The sequence below is a fragment of the Nycticebus coucang genome, chromosome 6, assembly GCF_027406575.1.
Source record: "Nycticebus coucang isolate mNycCou1 chromosome 6, mNycCou1.pri, whole genome shotgun sequence".
NCBI lineage: Eukaryota > Metazoa > Chordata > Mammalia > Primates > Lorisidae > Nycticebus > Nycticebus coucang.
The window spans coordinates 61,037,373-61,054,586 of NC_069785.1; the positions used below are offsets into that span (position 1 = coordinate 61,037,373).

The following is a 17,214-nucleotide window of genomic DNA, read 5'->3' on the forward strand; positions in this document are numbered from 1 at the left end:
CTTTCTTTCTTTTGTTCTTTCGGTCTCACTCTGTCACTCAGACTAGAGTGCAGTGGCATCATCATAGCTCATTGCAATCTTAAATTCCTGGGCTCAAGTGATCCTCCTGCCTCAGCCTCTTGAATAGCTGGCACTACAGATGTGTACCACCACACCTGCTAAGTTTTCTGTTTTTTGTAGATACAGAATCTTGTTCTTGCTCAGCTGGTCACAAACTACTGGCCTCAAGCAATCTGACTGCCTTAGCCTCCCGGAGTGCTAGGATTATAGCCATGAGCTGTAATCTATACTCTTATGATTTTTTTTTAGTAATTAAATTTTTATTTAAAAAAAGTCATGTTAACTGCTTAGTTTGTCCTTGTCCTCCCAGAAAGCTAACTAGCTGTTTTTTGTGAAATATAGGCTTACTTTAGGACAACTAGGATGGAAAAAAAAAGAAAAAATGAAATATATACTTAGTGAAGTAGTTGAGATTACAGCTTTTGAAAGACCCTTTTTAGGCTCGGCACTTGTAGCTCAAGCCGCTAAGGCACCGGCCACATACACCAGAGCTGGTGGGTTCAAATCCAGCCCAGGTCTGCCAAACAACAATGGCAACTACAATCAAAAAATAGCCGGGCATTGTGGCAGGCACCTGTAGTCCTAACTACTTGAGAGGCTGAGGCAAGACAATCGCTTGAGCCCAGGAGTTGGAGGTTGCTGTGACCTGTGATGCCATGGCACTCTACCCAGGGCAACAGCTTGAGGCTCTGTCTCAGAAAAAAAAGAAAGAAAGGCCCTTTTTAAAACTTAATTCATATAATTTAATTGATAGAATAGGGACCTCATTGTTAAGGGTAGGTTAATCTGAGTACCTAGGTATCTATAAATAGACTTTCTTTTTTTTATCCCTCTTTTAGTCTAGCTTATTAATTCCTAAACTTGTGATTCCTAGATTATGTTTTAGTAAGAAACTTGAAATATGCTTGGTGCTTTTGGGGAGTAGCCAGTATGAATACCAAGAAGTGCACAAAAGGGAGGTAATGGGAAATGAGATTAGAAAGTTAATGGAGTTAAATCATATGGGGCTCTATCAGTTGTTAGACTTCGACTTGCTGTGAGTGAGCCGGGAAAACATTTTTTTTTTTTTTTGGTAGAGACAGAGTCTCACTTTATGGCCCTCTGTAGAGTGCCGTGGCCTCACACAGCTCACAGCAACCTCCGACGCCTGGGCTTAAGCGATTCTCTTGCCTCAGCCTCCCGAGCAGCTAGGACTACAGGCGCCCGCCACAACGTCCGGCTATTTTTTGGTTGCAGTTCAGCCGGGGCCGGGTTTGAACCCGCCACCCTCGGTATATGGGGCCGGCGCCTTACCAACTGAGCCACAGGCGCCGCCCAAGCCGGGAAAACATTAGAGGATTTTGAACAGAGGACTGACATGATTTAACGTTAATATGTTAAAGTTAAACTTTAAGAATTCTCTAGTGAGAACAGACAAGGGCGCTGCGTCATGAGCCATGCCTCTCTTTGATATACAGAAAAGGCTGGGCCTTAATTTAGATCGCGGGTTGACAATCCAAAGTGCTGAACAACCCTACAAGAATCCTGCTCGATGCCATGCTTTTGAAAAAGAATGGATAGAATGTGCGCATGGAATTGGTACTATCCGGGCAGAGAAAGAGTGCAAGATAGAATTTGATGATTTCATAGAATGTATAACTCGGGTGAAAACGATTCAACGCTTGAAAGCCATCCAGAAACAGCGGGATAAGCTCATAAAGGAAGGGAAATATACCCCTCCACCTCACCACTTGGGCCAGGAGGAGCCTAGACCCTGAACAGAGAGCAGCTGCTGATGGCTGGAGACTGATTTTCATTCTCCACTGGAAAAATTGTTTACTGAAAACTTCTTTATCAAAGTATGTAAAAATAAAGGATTGTTCCATCTTGTTAAAAAAAAAAAAAAAAGAATTCTCTAGTTACGTTGAAGGACAGAAACAGGGAGACCAATTAGGAAGTTGTTACAACTAGCAGAAGATAATGGTGGCTTCAAACAAGGTAAGAGATGTGGAGATTATAAGAAGTGGTCAGATGCTGCATATAGAGTTGACAGAATTTGCTTATCAGTTGGATACACCAAGGCTGGTGGGTTCGAACCCAGCCTGGGCCAGCTAAACAACAATGACAACTGCAACAACAACAACAAAAATAGCCGAGTGTTGTGGTGGGCACCTGTAGTCCCAGCTACTTGGGAGGCTGAGACAAGAGACTTGCCTAAGCCCAGGAGTTGGAGGTTGCTGTGAGCTGTGTGAGCTTTGTTACTGAAAGCAACAAAATGAGACTCTGTCTCTTACAAAAAAAAAAAAAAATAATAAAATGTTTATAATAGTATTACTCATAATATCTAAGAAGTGGAAAGAACACATAAACAAATGTAGTACATCTGTACAATGGAATATCATGCAGCCATAAAAAGGAATGAAGTACTGATACCTGCAATTACATTGGTGAACTTTAAAAACAGTAAGCTGGGCTGGGCAGGGTGGCTCATGCCTATAATTCTAGTACTCTGGGAGGCCAAGGCCGATGGATTGCCTTGAGCTTACAGGTTTAAGACCAGCCTGAGCAAGAGTGAGATCTCATCTCTAAAAATAGGCAGGTATTGTGGCAGGTGCCTATAGTCCCAGCTATTTGGGAGGCTGAGGCAAGAGAATCGTTTGAGCCCAAGAGTTGGAGGTTGCTGTGAGCTATGGTGCCAAGGCACTCTACTGAGGGTGATGAAGTGAAACTCTTTCTCAAAAAAATAAAGAAAATAAAAACAGGTTCAAGACCAGCCTGAGGGAGAGCTAGACCTCTTCTGTAAAAATAGCCGAGTGTTGTGGCAGGTTCCTGAGGTCCTAGCTACTTGGGAGGCTTGCTTAAGAGAATTGCTTAAGCCCAAGAGTTTTAGGTTGCTGTGAGCTATGAGGCCACCAGCATTCTACCAAGGGCGACAAAGTGAGATTCTGTCTCCTAAAAAATAAAAACAGTAAGCTGACAAAGGAAACCAAGTCACAAAAGACAACATACTGTATGATTCCATTTATATGAAATGTCCAGAAAAGGCAAATATTTTGGGACACAAAGTAGATCAGAGGTTGTTTGGGGCTGGAGAGGAGATGGAGGGAAATGGGGGTTGACTGCTAATGGGTATAGCGTTTCTTTTAGGGAGGACAAAAATGAACTCAAATTAATAAGAAAAAAACAACCCCATTTCTTTGTGGGCAAGAGAGTTTAACAGAAAATTCTTTAAAGATGACATGTGAATGGCCAATAAACACATGAAAAAATGTTCATCATCTTTAATCATCAGAGAAATGCAAATCAAAACCACTTTGAGATCTCACCTAACTCCAGTAAGATTAGCCCATATCACAAAATCCCAAAACTGCTGGGATTTTGAAGAGAAGGGAACACTTCTACACTGCTGGTGAGATTTCAAACTAATACAGCCTTTTTGGAAAAAAGTATGGAGAATTCTCAAGGAACTAAAAGTTGACCTACTGTTTGAGCGCTCATTTCCATTACTAAGTATCTACACAGATGAACAAAAATCAAAGACAAAACAAAATCAAAGACAAAAACAAAACAACAAAGACATTTGCACCAGATGTTTACTGCAGCCCGATTCATAATTGCCATGTCGTGAAGCAGACTTGCCCATTAACCCATGAATGGATTAACAAATTGTGGTATATATATACCATGGAATACTATTCAGCCATAAAACAGATGGAGACTTTACATTTTTTGTGTTTACCTGGATGGAGTTGGAACATACTCTTCTTAGTAAAGTATCTCAGGAATGGGCAAAAGAGTATCCAATGTACTCAATACTATTATGAAACCAATATATAATCACACATTCACACAAATGATAAAATGCAAATATAGTCCAGCAAGAAGGAGAGGAGAAGAGGGAGGGGAGGGAAAGTGGAGGGAAGGCATTTGGTGAGATCTCACCTAATGTGCAGAATGCAAGGGTACATTTCTAAACAACTAAGAGTAAATTATAAATGTCTTAACACAAAAAAATAAGTGAGGTGATTGTTATGTTAATCAGTTTGACTTACGCATGCCATGTGGTATATCAAATCATCACATTGTACCCCATAAATGTATACAGTTATGATTTAATAAAAATTAAATTTAAATTTAAAAATGTTCCAAAATTAGATCATGATAATTTCACTATCCTGTGAATATACTGAAAAGAAAGAGTAAGGTAGAAAGGGTGTTAGTGAAAAAAAAAATTGAATTGTACAAATAAAATGGGTAAATTGTATCATATGAATTATATCTCAATAAAGCCTTTTTTTTTTTTTTGAGACAGAGTCTCAAGCTGTTGCCCTAGATAGAGTGCCGAGACATCACAGCTCACAGCAACCTCCAACTCCTGGGCTTAAGTGATTCTCTTGCCTCTGCCTCCCAGTAGCTGGGACTACAGGCACCCGCCAGAATGCCCATTTATTTTTTGGTTGTAGTTGTCATTGTTGTTTGGCAAGCCAGGGCTGGATTCGAACCTGCCAGCTCAGGTCTATGTAGCTGGCGCCTTTGCTGAGCCTCAATAAAGCTATTTAAAGAAAGAAAATTGAAGGAAAGGAATTGAAAAAGGTACTAGACAAATAGAAAAACTAGTTTTAGATACAACAGATAGATTGTCTATGGAAATAGGAGGAAAGACAGAATGTATTAATAGATGCAAGTATGTATGTAGATGTAGTTGTGTCTCGTACAAGGTCTCCTGTTTTCTTAGTCAATTAGGAAACCAGGTCATCAGCTGGGAGTGAGAATGAGGGAGGAGGAGTTGATGATAAGAGGGAAAGTATAAAATACAGTAGAACCTCTGTATGTTTAACACCCAGGGGACTATAACAAACTGGTCAACATCTGCAAGTGGTCATCATAAGGAGCTAGTCCTGGGCGGTGCCTGTGGCTCAGTTGATAAGGCGCCGGCCCCATATACCGAGGGTGGCGGGTTCAAACCCGGCCCTGGCTGAACTGCAACCAAAAAATAGCTGGGCATTGTGGCGGGCGCCTGTAGTCCCAGCTACTTGGGAGGCTGAGGCAGGAGAATCGCTTGAGCCCAGGAGTTGGAGGTTGCTGTGAGCTGTGTGATGCCATGGCACTCTACTGAGGGCCATAAAGTGAAACTCTGTCTCTACAAAAAAAAAAAAAAAAAAAGGAGCTAGTCCTGTTGTACTGATACATACACGTGGTGCATGTCCAATCCATGAAAATTAGGCCAACTTAAGGAGGTGGTCAATGTAGGGAGATTGTCAACTATGGAGGTTCTACTATAGTTATCTAGAAAAATAAGAGAATGAATGGTTTCAGGAGATGGGATGATTTGGGGGCAGTACCTTTGAGGTTAGTGGGCCCAGCCAAGTATGGTGGTATGATTTCTTTGACCACATTCAGCTGAATAATGGGACAGTAGGATTTAACAAGAGCTGAGTTTTTGCCTGGTGAGTATGTTGAAGAAAAAATGTAGTAAGGGTATGGAAGGTGGGTATGGAGAGTAATTGCCATAGATTTTAAGCTGCATAAAGAGAAAATAAGGTTATAAATGTGTTTGAAGGAAAATGTAAGGAGATGGATGGATTGTAGAACCTGATTCCCTATAGGGAATTTTTGGAGCCTGGTACGTGACAAGGCCATATTACCATGCGGAATGAATTTCTTGTTGTTGTTTGAGATAGGTTCTTTCTCTGTTGTCCATGCTGGAATGTAGTCAGGCCACCATAGTTCACTGTAACCTTGAATCTGGGCTCAAGCAATCTTCCCACTTTAGCTTTCAGAGTACTTGGAACTATAGGGGTTTGCCACTAAGTCTGGCTAACTTTTTTTCTTTTCTTTTTTTTTTTTTTTTGTAAGAGGAAGCAAACAGAGCAAGGATCCTCTTTTCTTCTCTTTTCTCTTCTCTTCTCTTCTTTTCTTTCTTTCTTTTTTTTTTTTTTTTTTTTGGTAGGGACAGAATCTCACTACAGGCTAGTCTTGAACTCCTGGGTGCAAACAGTGCTTCTGCACTGACCTCCTAAAATGTAGGGATTACAGGAGCAAGCCACCATGTCCCATTGAAATGAGTTTCTGAAATAAGGTAGAGTGTGTGATTTTTGTTAGAGAAGAGGTTAAAAAAACAGAGAAAGGAGGGTATTATTTGGAAGAATCATCTCCAGGAATATTGAAATTACCAAAAATTATAGTGGGATTTGTGTTGGAGAGACAGAATGAGATATGACTAAGGGGAATTGGCCAGGAAGTCAGTACATGACTACAAAGTGAACAGATAATGGGTAGTAGTATTTGATGGTATGAGTTTTAAAACTGAGAATGGCAATAAGAAGCAAGTAAGTTACCTGTTCTACTTCTAGGCTCACTGGTGAAAGAACTGTAAGAGAGAAAAGAGCTCTCGTGAGAGGGCTGCAAGTGTCATCAAGGCAGAGAGCCAAATATCATTTAGATGAGAAAGTGAAGGGAACATGCAGAGAAGTTGTTGAATACCTAGGAAATATTGCTAATGATAGGCCATGACTTCCAGAGGACACAGAAATCAAGATAAGAATTTAGGAGTCATCAGTATAAAAATGGTATTTAAATCTGTGGAAATTAAGATGATTAAGAGAGACAAAGTATAGGGGTTGTAGTAACTCAACGTATAATCTTAGCACTTTGGGAGAATCACTTGAGGCTAAGAGTTTGAGACCAGCATGGGCAAGAGTGATACCTCTCTACAAAAAAGCCAGCATGGAAATTCCAACTACTTGAGAGGTTGTTGCAGGAGGCTGGCCCAGGCCCAGGAGTTTGAGGTCGTAGGGAGCTATAATGACATCCTTGTACTCTTGACTGGGCAACAGCATAAAACTTGGTCTCAAAAAAAAAAGGGAGAGAGTGAGTGAGTGTAGAGAGAAGAGAAAAGGGCCCCCAGGATTGTCCCTTGAAGTTGCCCAGCAAACAGAGATTGGGTAGAAAGGTGTTTTAATTTTCTTTTCCTTTTTGGCACTCTGAGGAGCCTTTGTAGACATTTTTATCCTAATTTCCCATTCCAGGATATTTTTTCCTTTTCCTTCATCTTTTTTTTTTTTAATAAAGATGAGGTCTCTGTTGCCCAGACTGGAGTACAGTGGCACCATCATAGCTTACCATGACCTTGAACTTCAGGGCTCAAGCAGTTCTCTCACTTGGCCTCTTTGAGTAGCTAGGACTACGGGCATGCACCACCATGCCCAGTTAATTTTTAAGTTTTTTATAGAGACAAAGTCTTGCTATGTTGCCAAGCCTGTTTCAAACTCCTGGGCTCGAGTCATCCTTCTACCTCCACTTCCTATAGTGGTGGGATTACAGGTGTGAGCCACCATGCTCTGCTATTTTAGAACTTTTAATATTGTAGATGTACTGTATTTTTCTTTATGTATTGTGGCCCTTTGAAGGCCACATATAATGTCTAAGTTTTTTTTGCCCCCTCACTCAAGAATCAGTTTTTGCTCCTTTGGGGTCAATGTCAGCCCTGCTAAAATGTTTGAAGTAAAAGACAGAGAAATAAGGGTAGAAGTGGCCAGTAAGATAAAAAAGCCAGGAGAGAGTTGTAGAGCACAGCCAAGAGAAGGAGAGTGTTTGAAGGAAGGAGAAAAGGGTTAATGAAAACTGAAGAATACTTTCCTTAGGCTTTGTAAACACAGAGGTTATTGTGCTCTTCATGAAACAGCATTAGTGTAAGTGATGAGATGCAAATTGAGCAGTGGTTTGAAGAGCATCTGAGAGGTGAGGAATTGGAGATCTCAAGTACAGGTACATTTTTACAAATGTGACTGCAAATAGGTCTGATGCAGTGGTTCATGCCTGTAATCCTACCAATCTGAGAGGCCAAGGCCGGAGGATCACTTAAACTCAGTTCAATTCAGGACCAACTTGAGCAAGAGCAAGACCCCATCTCTACTATAAAATGAATGAGTTCTATAGTTGGTGAGTCTGCATGTGGTACAGTTACAGGGTTAGAGATTTGATTAGGTGAGTTGTGCCTAAAGAGTCTTGGGAGCCAGGCAGGGAGATTGAATTTACTATAGCAGGATGCTTAATCTCGTTTAGTTCCTTAAATGAGATAATGTTAAATGTATTTTTTAAGATGGTCTGGTTGAGTCTTAGGAAATAGTAAAAAATAGTGCAGCTATAGTGTTTATTAAGCAGATATTTCAGTGTCTAATCTGAATAATTTAGTAATGAGGACATGTATTTCTGAGCCCAGTTTCCTACCCAGCTCTTCCATATCCATCCACCCTCTGACCTACTACTTCCTTTGTTCTCAGACCATGACCGTAAGTCACCTAAACCTGCACTGAGCATTGTACTAGCCACGAGCAGACCCACATCACGTTGAGTACTTAAAACTGTGCCAGTGTGAATTAAGAATTGAGATGTTCTATAAGTGTAAAGTGCACACTGGATTTCAAAGATTTAGTTGAACCATCTTTAAATATCAGTAATTTGAAAACAGTGATTGTACATTGAAATGATAATTTTAATATACTATGTTAAATGAAATAAATGATTAAAATTTCAGCTGTTTTTGCCTTTTTTAATGAGATTACTAGAAAACTTAAAATTACATATAGGCTCACATTTGTGCCTTACCTCATATAGTATTTCTATTGGATAGTGTTTCTAAACTGTGCAGCCACTCCATAGCTTCTGTTTTCATGCTTCTTTGCCCTCTGAGTTATCACAAATTGATGTCATTTGCCTAACTACCTTCCCTGCTCACTATTACCACCCCTCTACTTGCCTTCGTCTGTATACATTCTGGGACAAAATGAGCTCTTTATAGCCCTTACTCCTATAACTAATGGCAGAAAACTGATAAGCAGAGTCATGAGTGCAGAGGTGCTAATAGTATGAAAGGGCGAAATTGGTACAAAATAAAAGCATCACAAAATTGTAATGCTTTGTTTGTTTTGAGACAGTCACTTTGTTGCCCTCGGTAGAGTGTTATGGCGTCATAGCTCACAGCAATCTCAAACTCTTGGGTTCTAGCAATTCTTTTTGCCTCAGCCTCTCAAGTAGCTGGGACCATAGGCACCCACCACAAGGCCAGCCTATTTTTAGAGGTGGGGGTCTCACTCTGGCTCAGGCTGGTCTCCAACTTGTGAGCTCAGGCAATCCAGTCTCCTCAACCTCCCAGAGTGCCAGGATTATAGGCATGCATGGCTCCCAGCCATAATGCCTTTCCTTTTTGACGAGGAAACCAAAGGTCAGGGAGGATAAATAATGTGCTCTCTTCATCTGAGGACCTTCTAATGTGATTTAAAGAATGCTAAAAAACTCACATACTCAAAAGTATATTTCTCCTCCATCTTCAGCACCCCAGAGTACTTTTGATATAATATTTGAAATTTCCTCTACTTATCTTTTTTTCTTTTTTTCTTCTTCCTTTTTGAAAATCTGGTAAATATTTACTGAGCACGTACAATGGGCAAGTTATTTGGAGATGTCAACATGTGGTCATGAAATGTGGCTACTATGAAAACATCGCCCTGGTATTTTTCTTGGAAAGACTAATATTAGAAAAAAAACATTTTAAAAAGTGTAATATAAGAAATAATGAACACATCTTGGTATATTAAATTTAACTCTTAGCTAGCAAAGCCCTGAAGAAGGAGAACATAGGATAGAGAATTTTAATAGAGAAAAGAATGGTGTAGAACGATTTAGATCTGGGGTAGCTAAAGAGGTTTAGTAGTCAAAGGTGAGAGAACTCAGCTGATAGGGAAAGCATGAAATACATACCTAATAGGAGGTGGGGGAGAAGTGTGCAAGAGTAATGTAAGGGAAGAGATTATGAAGACACTGCCTCACCAAAAGTGTACTTTATTCAGAGCCAAGCCTGTCAGAACAAATTGTTTACTTTTCTAAGCTATTTGAGTTTTCTCCTCTTGAGATTACTCCAGTTCTCTGGAGAAACCAGAGATGTTTTTGAATTAATAAGCAAACACTAGTGGAAGGATTGTAAGAGAAACTGTTAGTTGCTTTCCTAACACCTAGCTAAGGTACCCCAACAGAGTGGGAATTTTGATTGGCAAAGTTTAGAGAAGGAGGGAGGGCGTTTCGATCCAGACATGAATTGTTGGAGAGCTTTAGTGTAGAGAAGAGAACGTGACAAGCTGAGATACCTAGGAAGTGTTAGGAAATCTTTTAAAATAAGATGGGGAAGAAGTGGCTCGCCTTACCACCTGTGGCTCAAGTGGTAAGGCGCCAGCCACATATACCTGAGCTGGTGGGTTTGAATCCAGCCCGGACCTGCCAAACAACAATGATGGCTGCAACCAAAAAATAGCCGGGTGTTGTGGCCGGCACCTGTAGTCCCAGCTACTTGGGAGGTGGAGGCAGGGAGAATAGCTTAAGCCCAGGAGTTGGAGGTTGCTATGAGCTGTGATGTCACAGCACTCTACCCAGAGCAACAGCTTGAGGCTCTGTCTCAAAAAAAAAAAAAAAAGATGGGGAAGAAGTATAGGCAGAAGGCAGGAAATAGATAGGAATATAAATTTAAAAAGGTCAAGAGAAACTGGAACGTATACTACATCAATTTTATGATAATGGAACTAATAAAGTATTAAAGTAAGGAAAATAATTGTTGAGATGGTAGCATGGTCTGATTTTTATTTTTTGAGACAGAGCCTCAAGCTGTTGCCCTGGGTAGAGTGCTGTGGCGTCATAGTTCACAGCAACCTCCAACTCCTGGGCTCAAGCAATTCTCTTGTCTCAGCCTCCCAAGTAGATGGGAGTATAGGCACCCGCCACAAGGCCCAGCTATTTTGGGGTTGTAGTTGTCATTGTTGTTTGGCAGGCCCGGGCTGGATTCAAATCCGCCAGCTCTGGTGTATATGGCTGATGCCTTAGCTGCTTGAGCTGCAGGCACTGAGCCCATGGTCTGATTTTTTTTTTTTAATCCTCTTTTGAATATAAATATGGTATAAAGAGAAGTGTATATATATGTATATATATATACACTTCTCTTTATACTTTTATAAAAGTATATACACTTCTCTTTATACTTAATATATACTAAATATTATACTATATACTAAGTATATATATACTAAATATATATATACTTTTACAGCATATATATATTTACATATATATGTATACATATATACATATACATATATATGCTATAAAAAATATATATTTTTTTTTTTTAGAGACAGAGTCTCACTTTATCACCCTTGTGATAGAGTGCTGTGGCATCAGAGCTCACAGCAGCCTCCAACTCCTGGGTTTAGGCAATTCTCTCGCCTCAGCCTCCTGAGCAGCTGGGACTCCAGGCACCTGCCACAACGCCCGGCTATTTTTTGTTGTTGTTGCAGTTTGGCCAGGGTTGGGTTTGAACCCACCACCCTCGGCATATGGGGCCAGCACCCTACTCACTGAACCACAGGCGCCACCCTAAAGAGAAGTATTTTAATTTTGCCCAGGATTGCTTGTATCTCCTTTCTCAAATGTTCACCTGGAACAAGCTAACTACTGCCAAATCCCCTCTTCCATTTTCTTGGCCTAATATAGCTACCAGGTTTTTGTTTCTTTTTTCTTTTTTTTTTTTTTTGAGACAGTCTCACCATGTCGCCCTCAAGAGTGCTGTGGTGTCATAGCTCATAGCAACCTCAAACTTTTGGGCTTAAGTGATTCTTTTGCCTCCCCCTCCCAAGTAGCCAGGACTACAGGTGCCCCCCCCCCCAAAGCCCGGCTAATTTTTGGTTGTAGTTGTCATTGTTGTTCGGCGAGCCCAGACTGGGTTCAAACCCACCATCTCAGGTATATGTGGCTGGCGCCCTAACCGCTGAGCTACAGGCGCTGAGCCAAGTTTTTGTTTCTTGATTTCTGTTTATCTGAAATATCCCAAAAAAAGGTCTTATGGATTCTTTTTTGAAAATTTTCTCTCTCTTTATATACTGATACTTTACAACCTGATTTACTGCAACTGATTCTTCTGGCCTCCAAGTTAGCCTACATACCACTGTACTCTTCTTAAAGTATAATTTCATGCTTCATTCCTCTCCTTAAAAACATAGGCCAGGTTGGCGGCGCCTGTGGCTCAGCGGGTAGGGCGCCGGTCCCATATGCCGGAGGTGGCGGGTTCAAACCCAGCCCCGGCCAAATAAAAAAAAAAAAAAAAAAAAAACATAGGCCAGGCTTGGTGGCTCAAGCCTGTGTTTCCAGCACTTTGGGAGACCAGGGCAGAAGAATCTTTTGAGGCCAGGAGTTTGAGACCAATCTGGGCCACATAATGAAACTCCCTCTGTAAAGAAAAAATTAGCCAGGTGTGACGACATCATCCTGTAGTCCCAGCTACTCAAGAGGCTGAGGAGTGAGTATCACTGGAGCCCAGGAGTTGGAGTGCAGTGAATTATGATGGTGCCACTGTACTCCAGGGCACACTACAGAAACTCTGTCTCTAAGATAAAACAAAACAATAACAAAAGTAAAGATCCCTATGATCTTTTACAAGCAGATAAACTTATCAGCATATTATTTAGGATTTTCTTTAATCTGATCAAGTTTACTCATTCATAAATCTTCTTAGAGTCTATCCATATGACATGGTCTTTCTTATATGTGGTTTCTCTATCAGCCTTCCCCTCAAAAAATGCTTTTTCTCCCATTGCCTTTCCAAGTTCTGTTCATTTTTCTCAATCCAGTTTAGATGTTACCCCCTCCAAAGGATATTTCTAAGCCCAATAGGCTTTATCAGTATTTCTTTGCAAAATCATTTGGTACATAAGGCACTTACTATATTTATGTTATACTACAGTTTATCATAATCACATTCTTTTTCCCATATGTTCCTTTGCCCAACAATAAATTATTGTTTTTTTAAGAGTAATATTCAGGTCCTACTACCTTTTCTTTTTTTGAGACGACACCTCTATATATTGCCCTGGCTAGACTCAAACTGCCAGGGTCAACAACTGTCTTGCTTCAGCCTCCCTAGTAGCTGGGGCTACAGGCATGCACCACTACTACTCTTGGCCCTAGTATTTATTTAAACCCATTGCTAAGCACATAGTAGACTCTCAATAAATACTTTTTGATTGAAATAGTGTTATTGAGTGGCTAGATAAGCTAAACAAAATAGCACTTTAGGAGATGATTTATTTATGTCTATAACTAAAAGATACTTCCTTAGAAACTCAAACTCAGTCATTTAAGAATATCTGATTCTTCTATTACAAACTCAAAAAGTATATCTGGTTTGACCTTTATATATGTGTTAGTTATCTGCTGTATAACAAAGCACCCCCAAAATGTAGTGTCTTAAAATAATAAACATTTATTATCTCATAGTGTATGTGGATCAGAAATCTTGAATGTGGCTTAACTGAGTAGCCCCAGTTCAAAATCTCTTATGAGGCTGCAGTCAAGGTGTTAACAGGATCTGCATTTTCATCTGAAGGCCCGACTTGGGAAGGCCTACTTCCATGGTTGTAACCATGCTCACATGGTTGTTGTCAGAATTCAATTCCTTATGAGTTGTTGGACTTGAGGTCCTCAGTTCCATGCTGACTGTTAGCTGGAAAACTTTATTTCCCTGTCACGTGAGCCTCTCCAGAATAGGGCAGGTGGCTCTCTTCAGAGTGAGTAACTGAGAGAAGACCATGGCAAAATATTTTGTATTCTAGTTCAGAAACTGACATCTCATTACTTGTCATATTTTATTCATTTGATATGAATTAATACATCGGATCTACTCTCAAGAGAAGGGGATTATACAAAGATGTGAGAGTATCAGGAGGGTAAAGGTCCATCTTGTCTTACGTAGAAAAACATTTTCTAAGCTCAGGAAAGAGAAGTTGCTTGTTTGAGTGTTTCCCAATAATCATTCTACTCTTAATACCTAAGCTTTAGTCTATGTTAGCTTATCCGGGATCGCTTACTTTTGTATTATATAATGTTCTGTATTCTGACCCAACTAGAGTGGTAGTCAGGAAAGTATATATAGTCTTTTATCAGAATAAACATAGAACATAAATGTAATATAGGATTCAAGTATAGTACTTATATATATTCTCAATTATTTGACTGAACAATAACACTTACTAAAAATAAAGCATAGTTTTCAGTTAAATACTGTTTTAAAACCGCAACATATAGGCCAGGCGTTGTGGCGTACTCCTGTAATACTAGCAGTCTACAAGGCCAACCCAGGTGGATTGCTTGAGCTCAGGAGTTCAAGACCACCCTGAGCAAGAGTGAGACACTGTCTTAAAAAAAAAAAACTAGACAGGCATTGTAGCAAGCACTATAGTCCTAGCTATTCAGGAGGCTGAGGCAAGAGGAATCACTTGAGCTCAAGAGTTTGAGGTTGCTGTGAGCTTTGACACCATTGCACTCTACCCAAGGGAAACAAAGTGAGACTCTGTCTCAAAAAACAACAACAAAAGAAATATTAGCCTGGTGTGGTTGTGCATGCCTGTAGCCTGTAGTTCTAGCAACTTGGGAGACTGGGTGACGGAGCAAGACTCTGTGTCTCAAAAAAATCCCAACAATAAAAAATGCTCAATAGATAAAAAAAAGTTCAAAATAGGTTTATAGTGTAGAAAAAATACGTGAGGCAGTAGCAAACATTTAATGTTGATTTTTCTCTGGATAGAATGGGGGGGTCATATGTCACGTATTGCTATAATATTTAAAGATTTATAATTCTACACTTCATAATCAGAAAAAAAGTAATACTTTTAATACAAAAGACATTTTCACAATTTCTGTTTACAGGAGATTACATGCTTGAGGCAAAGCCAAAAGAAATTTCAGAAATTCAACGTTTAAATTATGAACAGGTAATAAATAATTTCTGTTATATTAAAATGTATAATTTTTAAGGTATGAACACATATATATACATATATATAGATCTCTATCAGTAGCTGGTGAACTTTTGCTATAAATGATTAGCTAATAAATATTTTAGGTTTTGCAGGCCACATATGGTCTCTATTGCATATTGCTTTCTTTTTTTTTTTTTTTTTTTTTTTGTAGAGACAGAGTCTCACTTTATGGCCCTCGGCAGAGTGCCGTGGCCTCACACAGCTCACAGCAACCTCCAACTCCTGGGCTTAAGCGATTCTCCTGCCTCAGCCTGCCGAGCAGCTGGGACCACAGGCGCCCGCCACAACGCCCGGCTATTTTTTGGTTGCAGTTTGGCCGGGGCCGGGTTTGAACTCGCCACCCTCGGCATATGGGGCCGGTGCCCTACCGACTGAGCCACAGGCGCCGCCCAACATATTGCTTTCTTTTTTTTACAGATTTTAAAAATGATAAACAATTTTTAGTTTACAGCCAGATTATCATGTACATCTATGTAGAGTGCTAACCTGGCATTTTTCTTCAAAGATTTCCCTTTCAAGTGAATTTATCATGGATTCATCTTTCTTTGTTTTATTTATATTTTATAGTTAAGTTATCTTTAAGAGAAAGTTGAGCAAATGATATCTAAAATGTGTTATTAGTACAAATTCTGCTGTTTTGTGATTTCAATATGTCCACATTTCTTGGCATGTCTTTTAGAGACCCTGGTCTGCATTATAGAGGGGTCACTAGGCTTAAAATTACTGGAGCTGGAAATAATCAAGCAGAGCTTCGTTGTCTTCAGTATTTTCCTTTGGTTGGCCATAGATGGCAAGAAAGAATTAGCTTCTTAGAGGGAGGAAATATCATCCTGAGAAGAAGTAGACATCACTGGAACCTTCATATTTACTTTAAAAGCAACCTTTCTAACATACTTTCACCAGACACCAGTATCAAATTGGTAGAGAAGAAGTATAACTAAGTATTGCAGAATTTCTTGAATTAGACTGTTTGTATAATCGAGTCCTAATAGAATTAAAACACCATCCTCTTGCCTTGCATCATATTATAAGATAGAAAACCTATAGCTAAAGCCAAATTTGTGTGGTTAGTCATTTAAATTTCATTTAGGGAATTGATAGCTTAATGTAGGGATTTCTAAAGATTATTAGCAATGCAAATCTCTTTTCAGATGAAATCTTATCCCAGCTTCTAATCTATAACATCAATAAATGATATATTTTTTTATTTTTTTAATAAATGACATTTTATAAGTATAGGGTGATAAGATTCAATTTATATCATTTATTTATCAAATTTTTATTAAAATCAGTGAGACTATTTTGATTAATGCTTAAACTTAAAATTAGAGATTGTGGATGATATTTGTAGTTTCTTATCATCCTCCAAATTCATTTTTCTTCTATTCCATAGTTTTGAGAAAATCCTGTTTGAAAAATTACTGCAAATGGGGCTGGACACAGTGACTCATCCTGTAATCCTGGCACTCTGGGAAGCTGAAGGGGGTGGATCTCCTGAACTTAAGAGTTTAAGACCAGCTGAGCAAGAGCGAGACCCCATCTCTACTAAAAATAGAAAAACTAGCTGGGTGTTATGGTAGATGCCTGTAGTCCCAGCTACTCAGAGGCTGAGGCAGGAATATCATTTGAGCTCAAGAGTTTGAGGTTGCTGTGAGCTATGATGATGCCACGGCACTTTATCCAGGGTGACAGAGTGAGCCTCTATGTAAAATAATAATAATAATGATAATAATTTAGTGCAAATGAGATTAGTATTTTGTTCAGTTGTTTCAAGTCCATCTTACAGTTTCAGGGTGCACTTCCACTGTGCTGAATTTTGAAGTGTGATTGGAAGTATTTTAAAGTTGAGACGAATGATCTAACGACCGATATGACAGTCGATATGTCTACATATCGACATAGTCGACCGATATGACTACAGGCACCCACCACAACACTTGGTTCATTTTTTTCTATTTTTGTTAGAAACAAGAGTTTTGCTCTTGCTCTTACTCAGGCTCACACTGGTCCCAAAATCTTAAGCTTAAAGGATACTCCCATCTTGGCCTCTTAGAGTGCCAGGATCATAGGTATGAGCCACTGTACCCAGCCAGTTTACTGTTAATGTTCTAAAATTATAACACTGTTGTTTTTTGTATAATTCTATGTGAGTAGACATTTTAAAAATCTAAATTTTAGACCAACACAGAGCTTCAGTGTTCCCAATTAAAACCTCTTTCCCAGAAAGAGGTTTGTAATGTACACAAAGCATATTTTTTCAGGTTTTGCCTGATGTTGATAGATAATCCTGACAGTACAGGAAAATACGGTAATATATGTG

The 17,214-nt window shown here is 39.5% G+C and overlaps 2 protein-coding genes across 3 annotated transcripts in view; both read left to right on the top strand.

Moving 5' to 3' along the window:
* Positions 1–17,214, top strand: part of MINDY2 (MINDY lysine 48 deubiquitinase 2) — an 84,518-nt gene that overhangs the window by 18,143 nt on the left and 49,161 nt on the right. For both annotated transcript variants that reach the window (XM_053594028.1, XM_053594029.1), the window contains exon 3: positions 14,782–14,846. In XM_053594028.1, the coding sequence (XP_053450003.1) occupies positions 14,782–14,846 (65 nt within the window). The remainder of the gene's footprint in view (positions 1–14,781; positions 14,847–17,214) is intronic.
* LOC128587643 (NADH dehydrogenase [ubiquinone] iron-sulfur protein 5-like) lies at positions 1,467–1,927 on the top strand. Its single transcript, XM_053594037.1, has one exon. The coding sequence runs from the start codon at positions 1,497–1,499 to the stop codon at positions 1,815–1,817; it is 321 nt and encodes a 106-aa protein (XP_053450012.1). The 5' UTR covers positions 1,467–1,496; the 3' UTR covers positions 1,818–1,927.

Excerpts from the sequence above, each read along its gene's own strand:
- LOC128587643 (XM_053594037.1), top strand. The coding sequence starts at position 1,497 with ATGCCTCTCTTTGATATACAGAAAAGGCTGGGCCTTAATTTAGATCGC.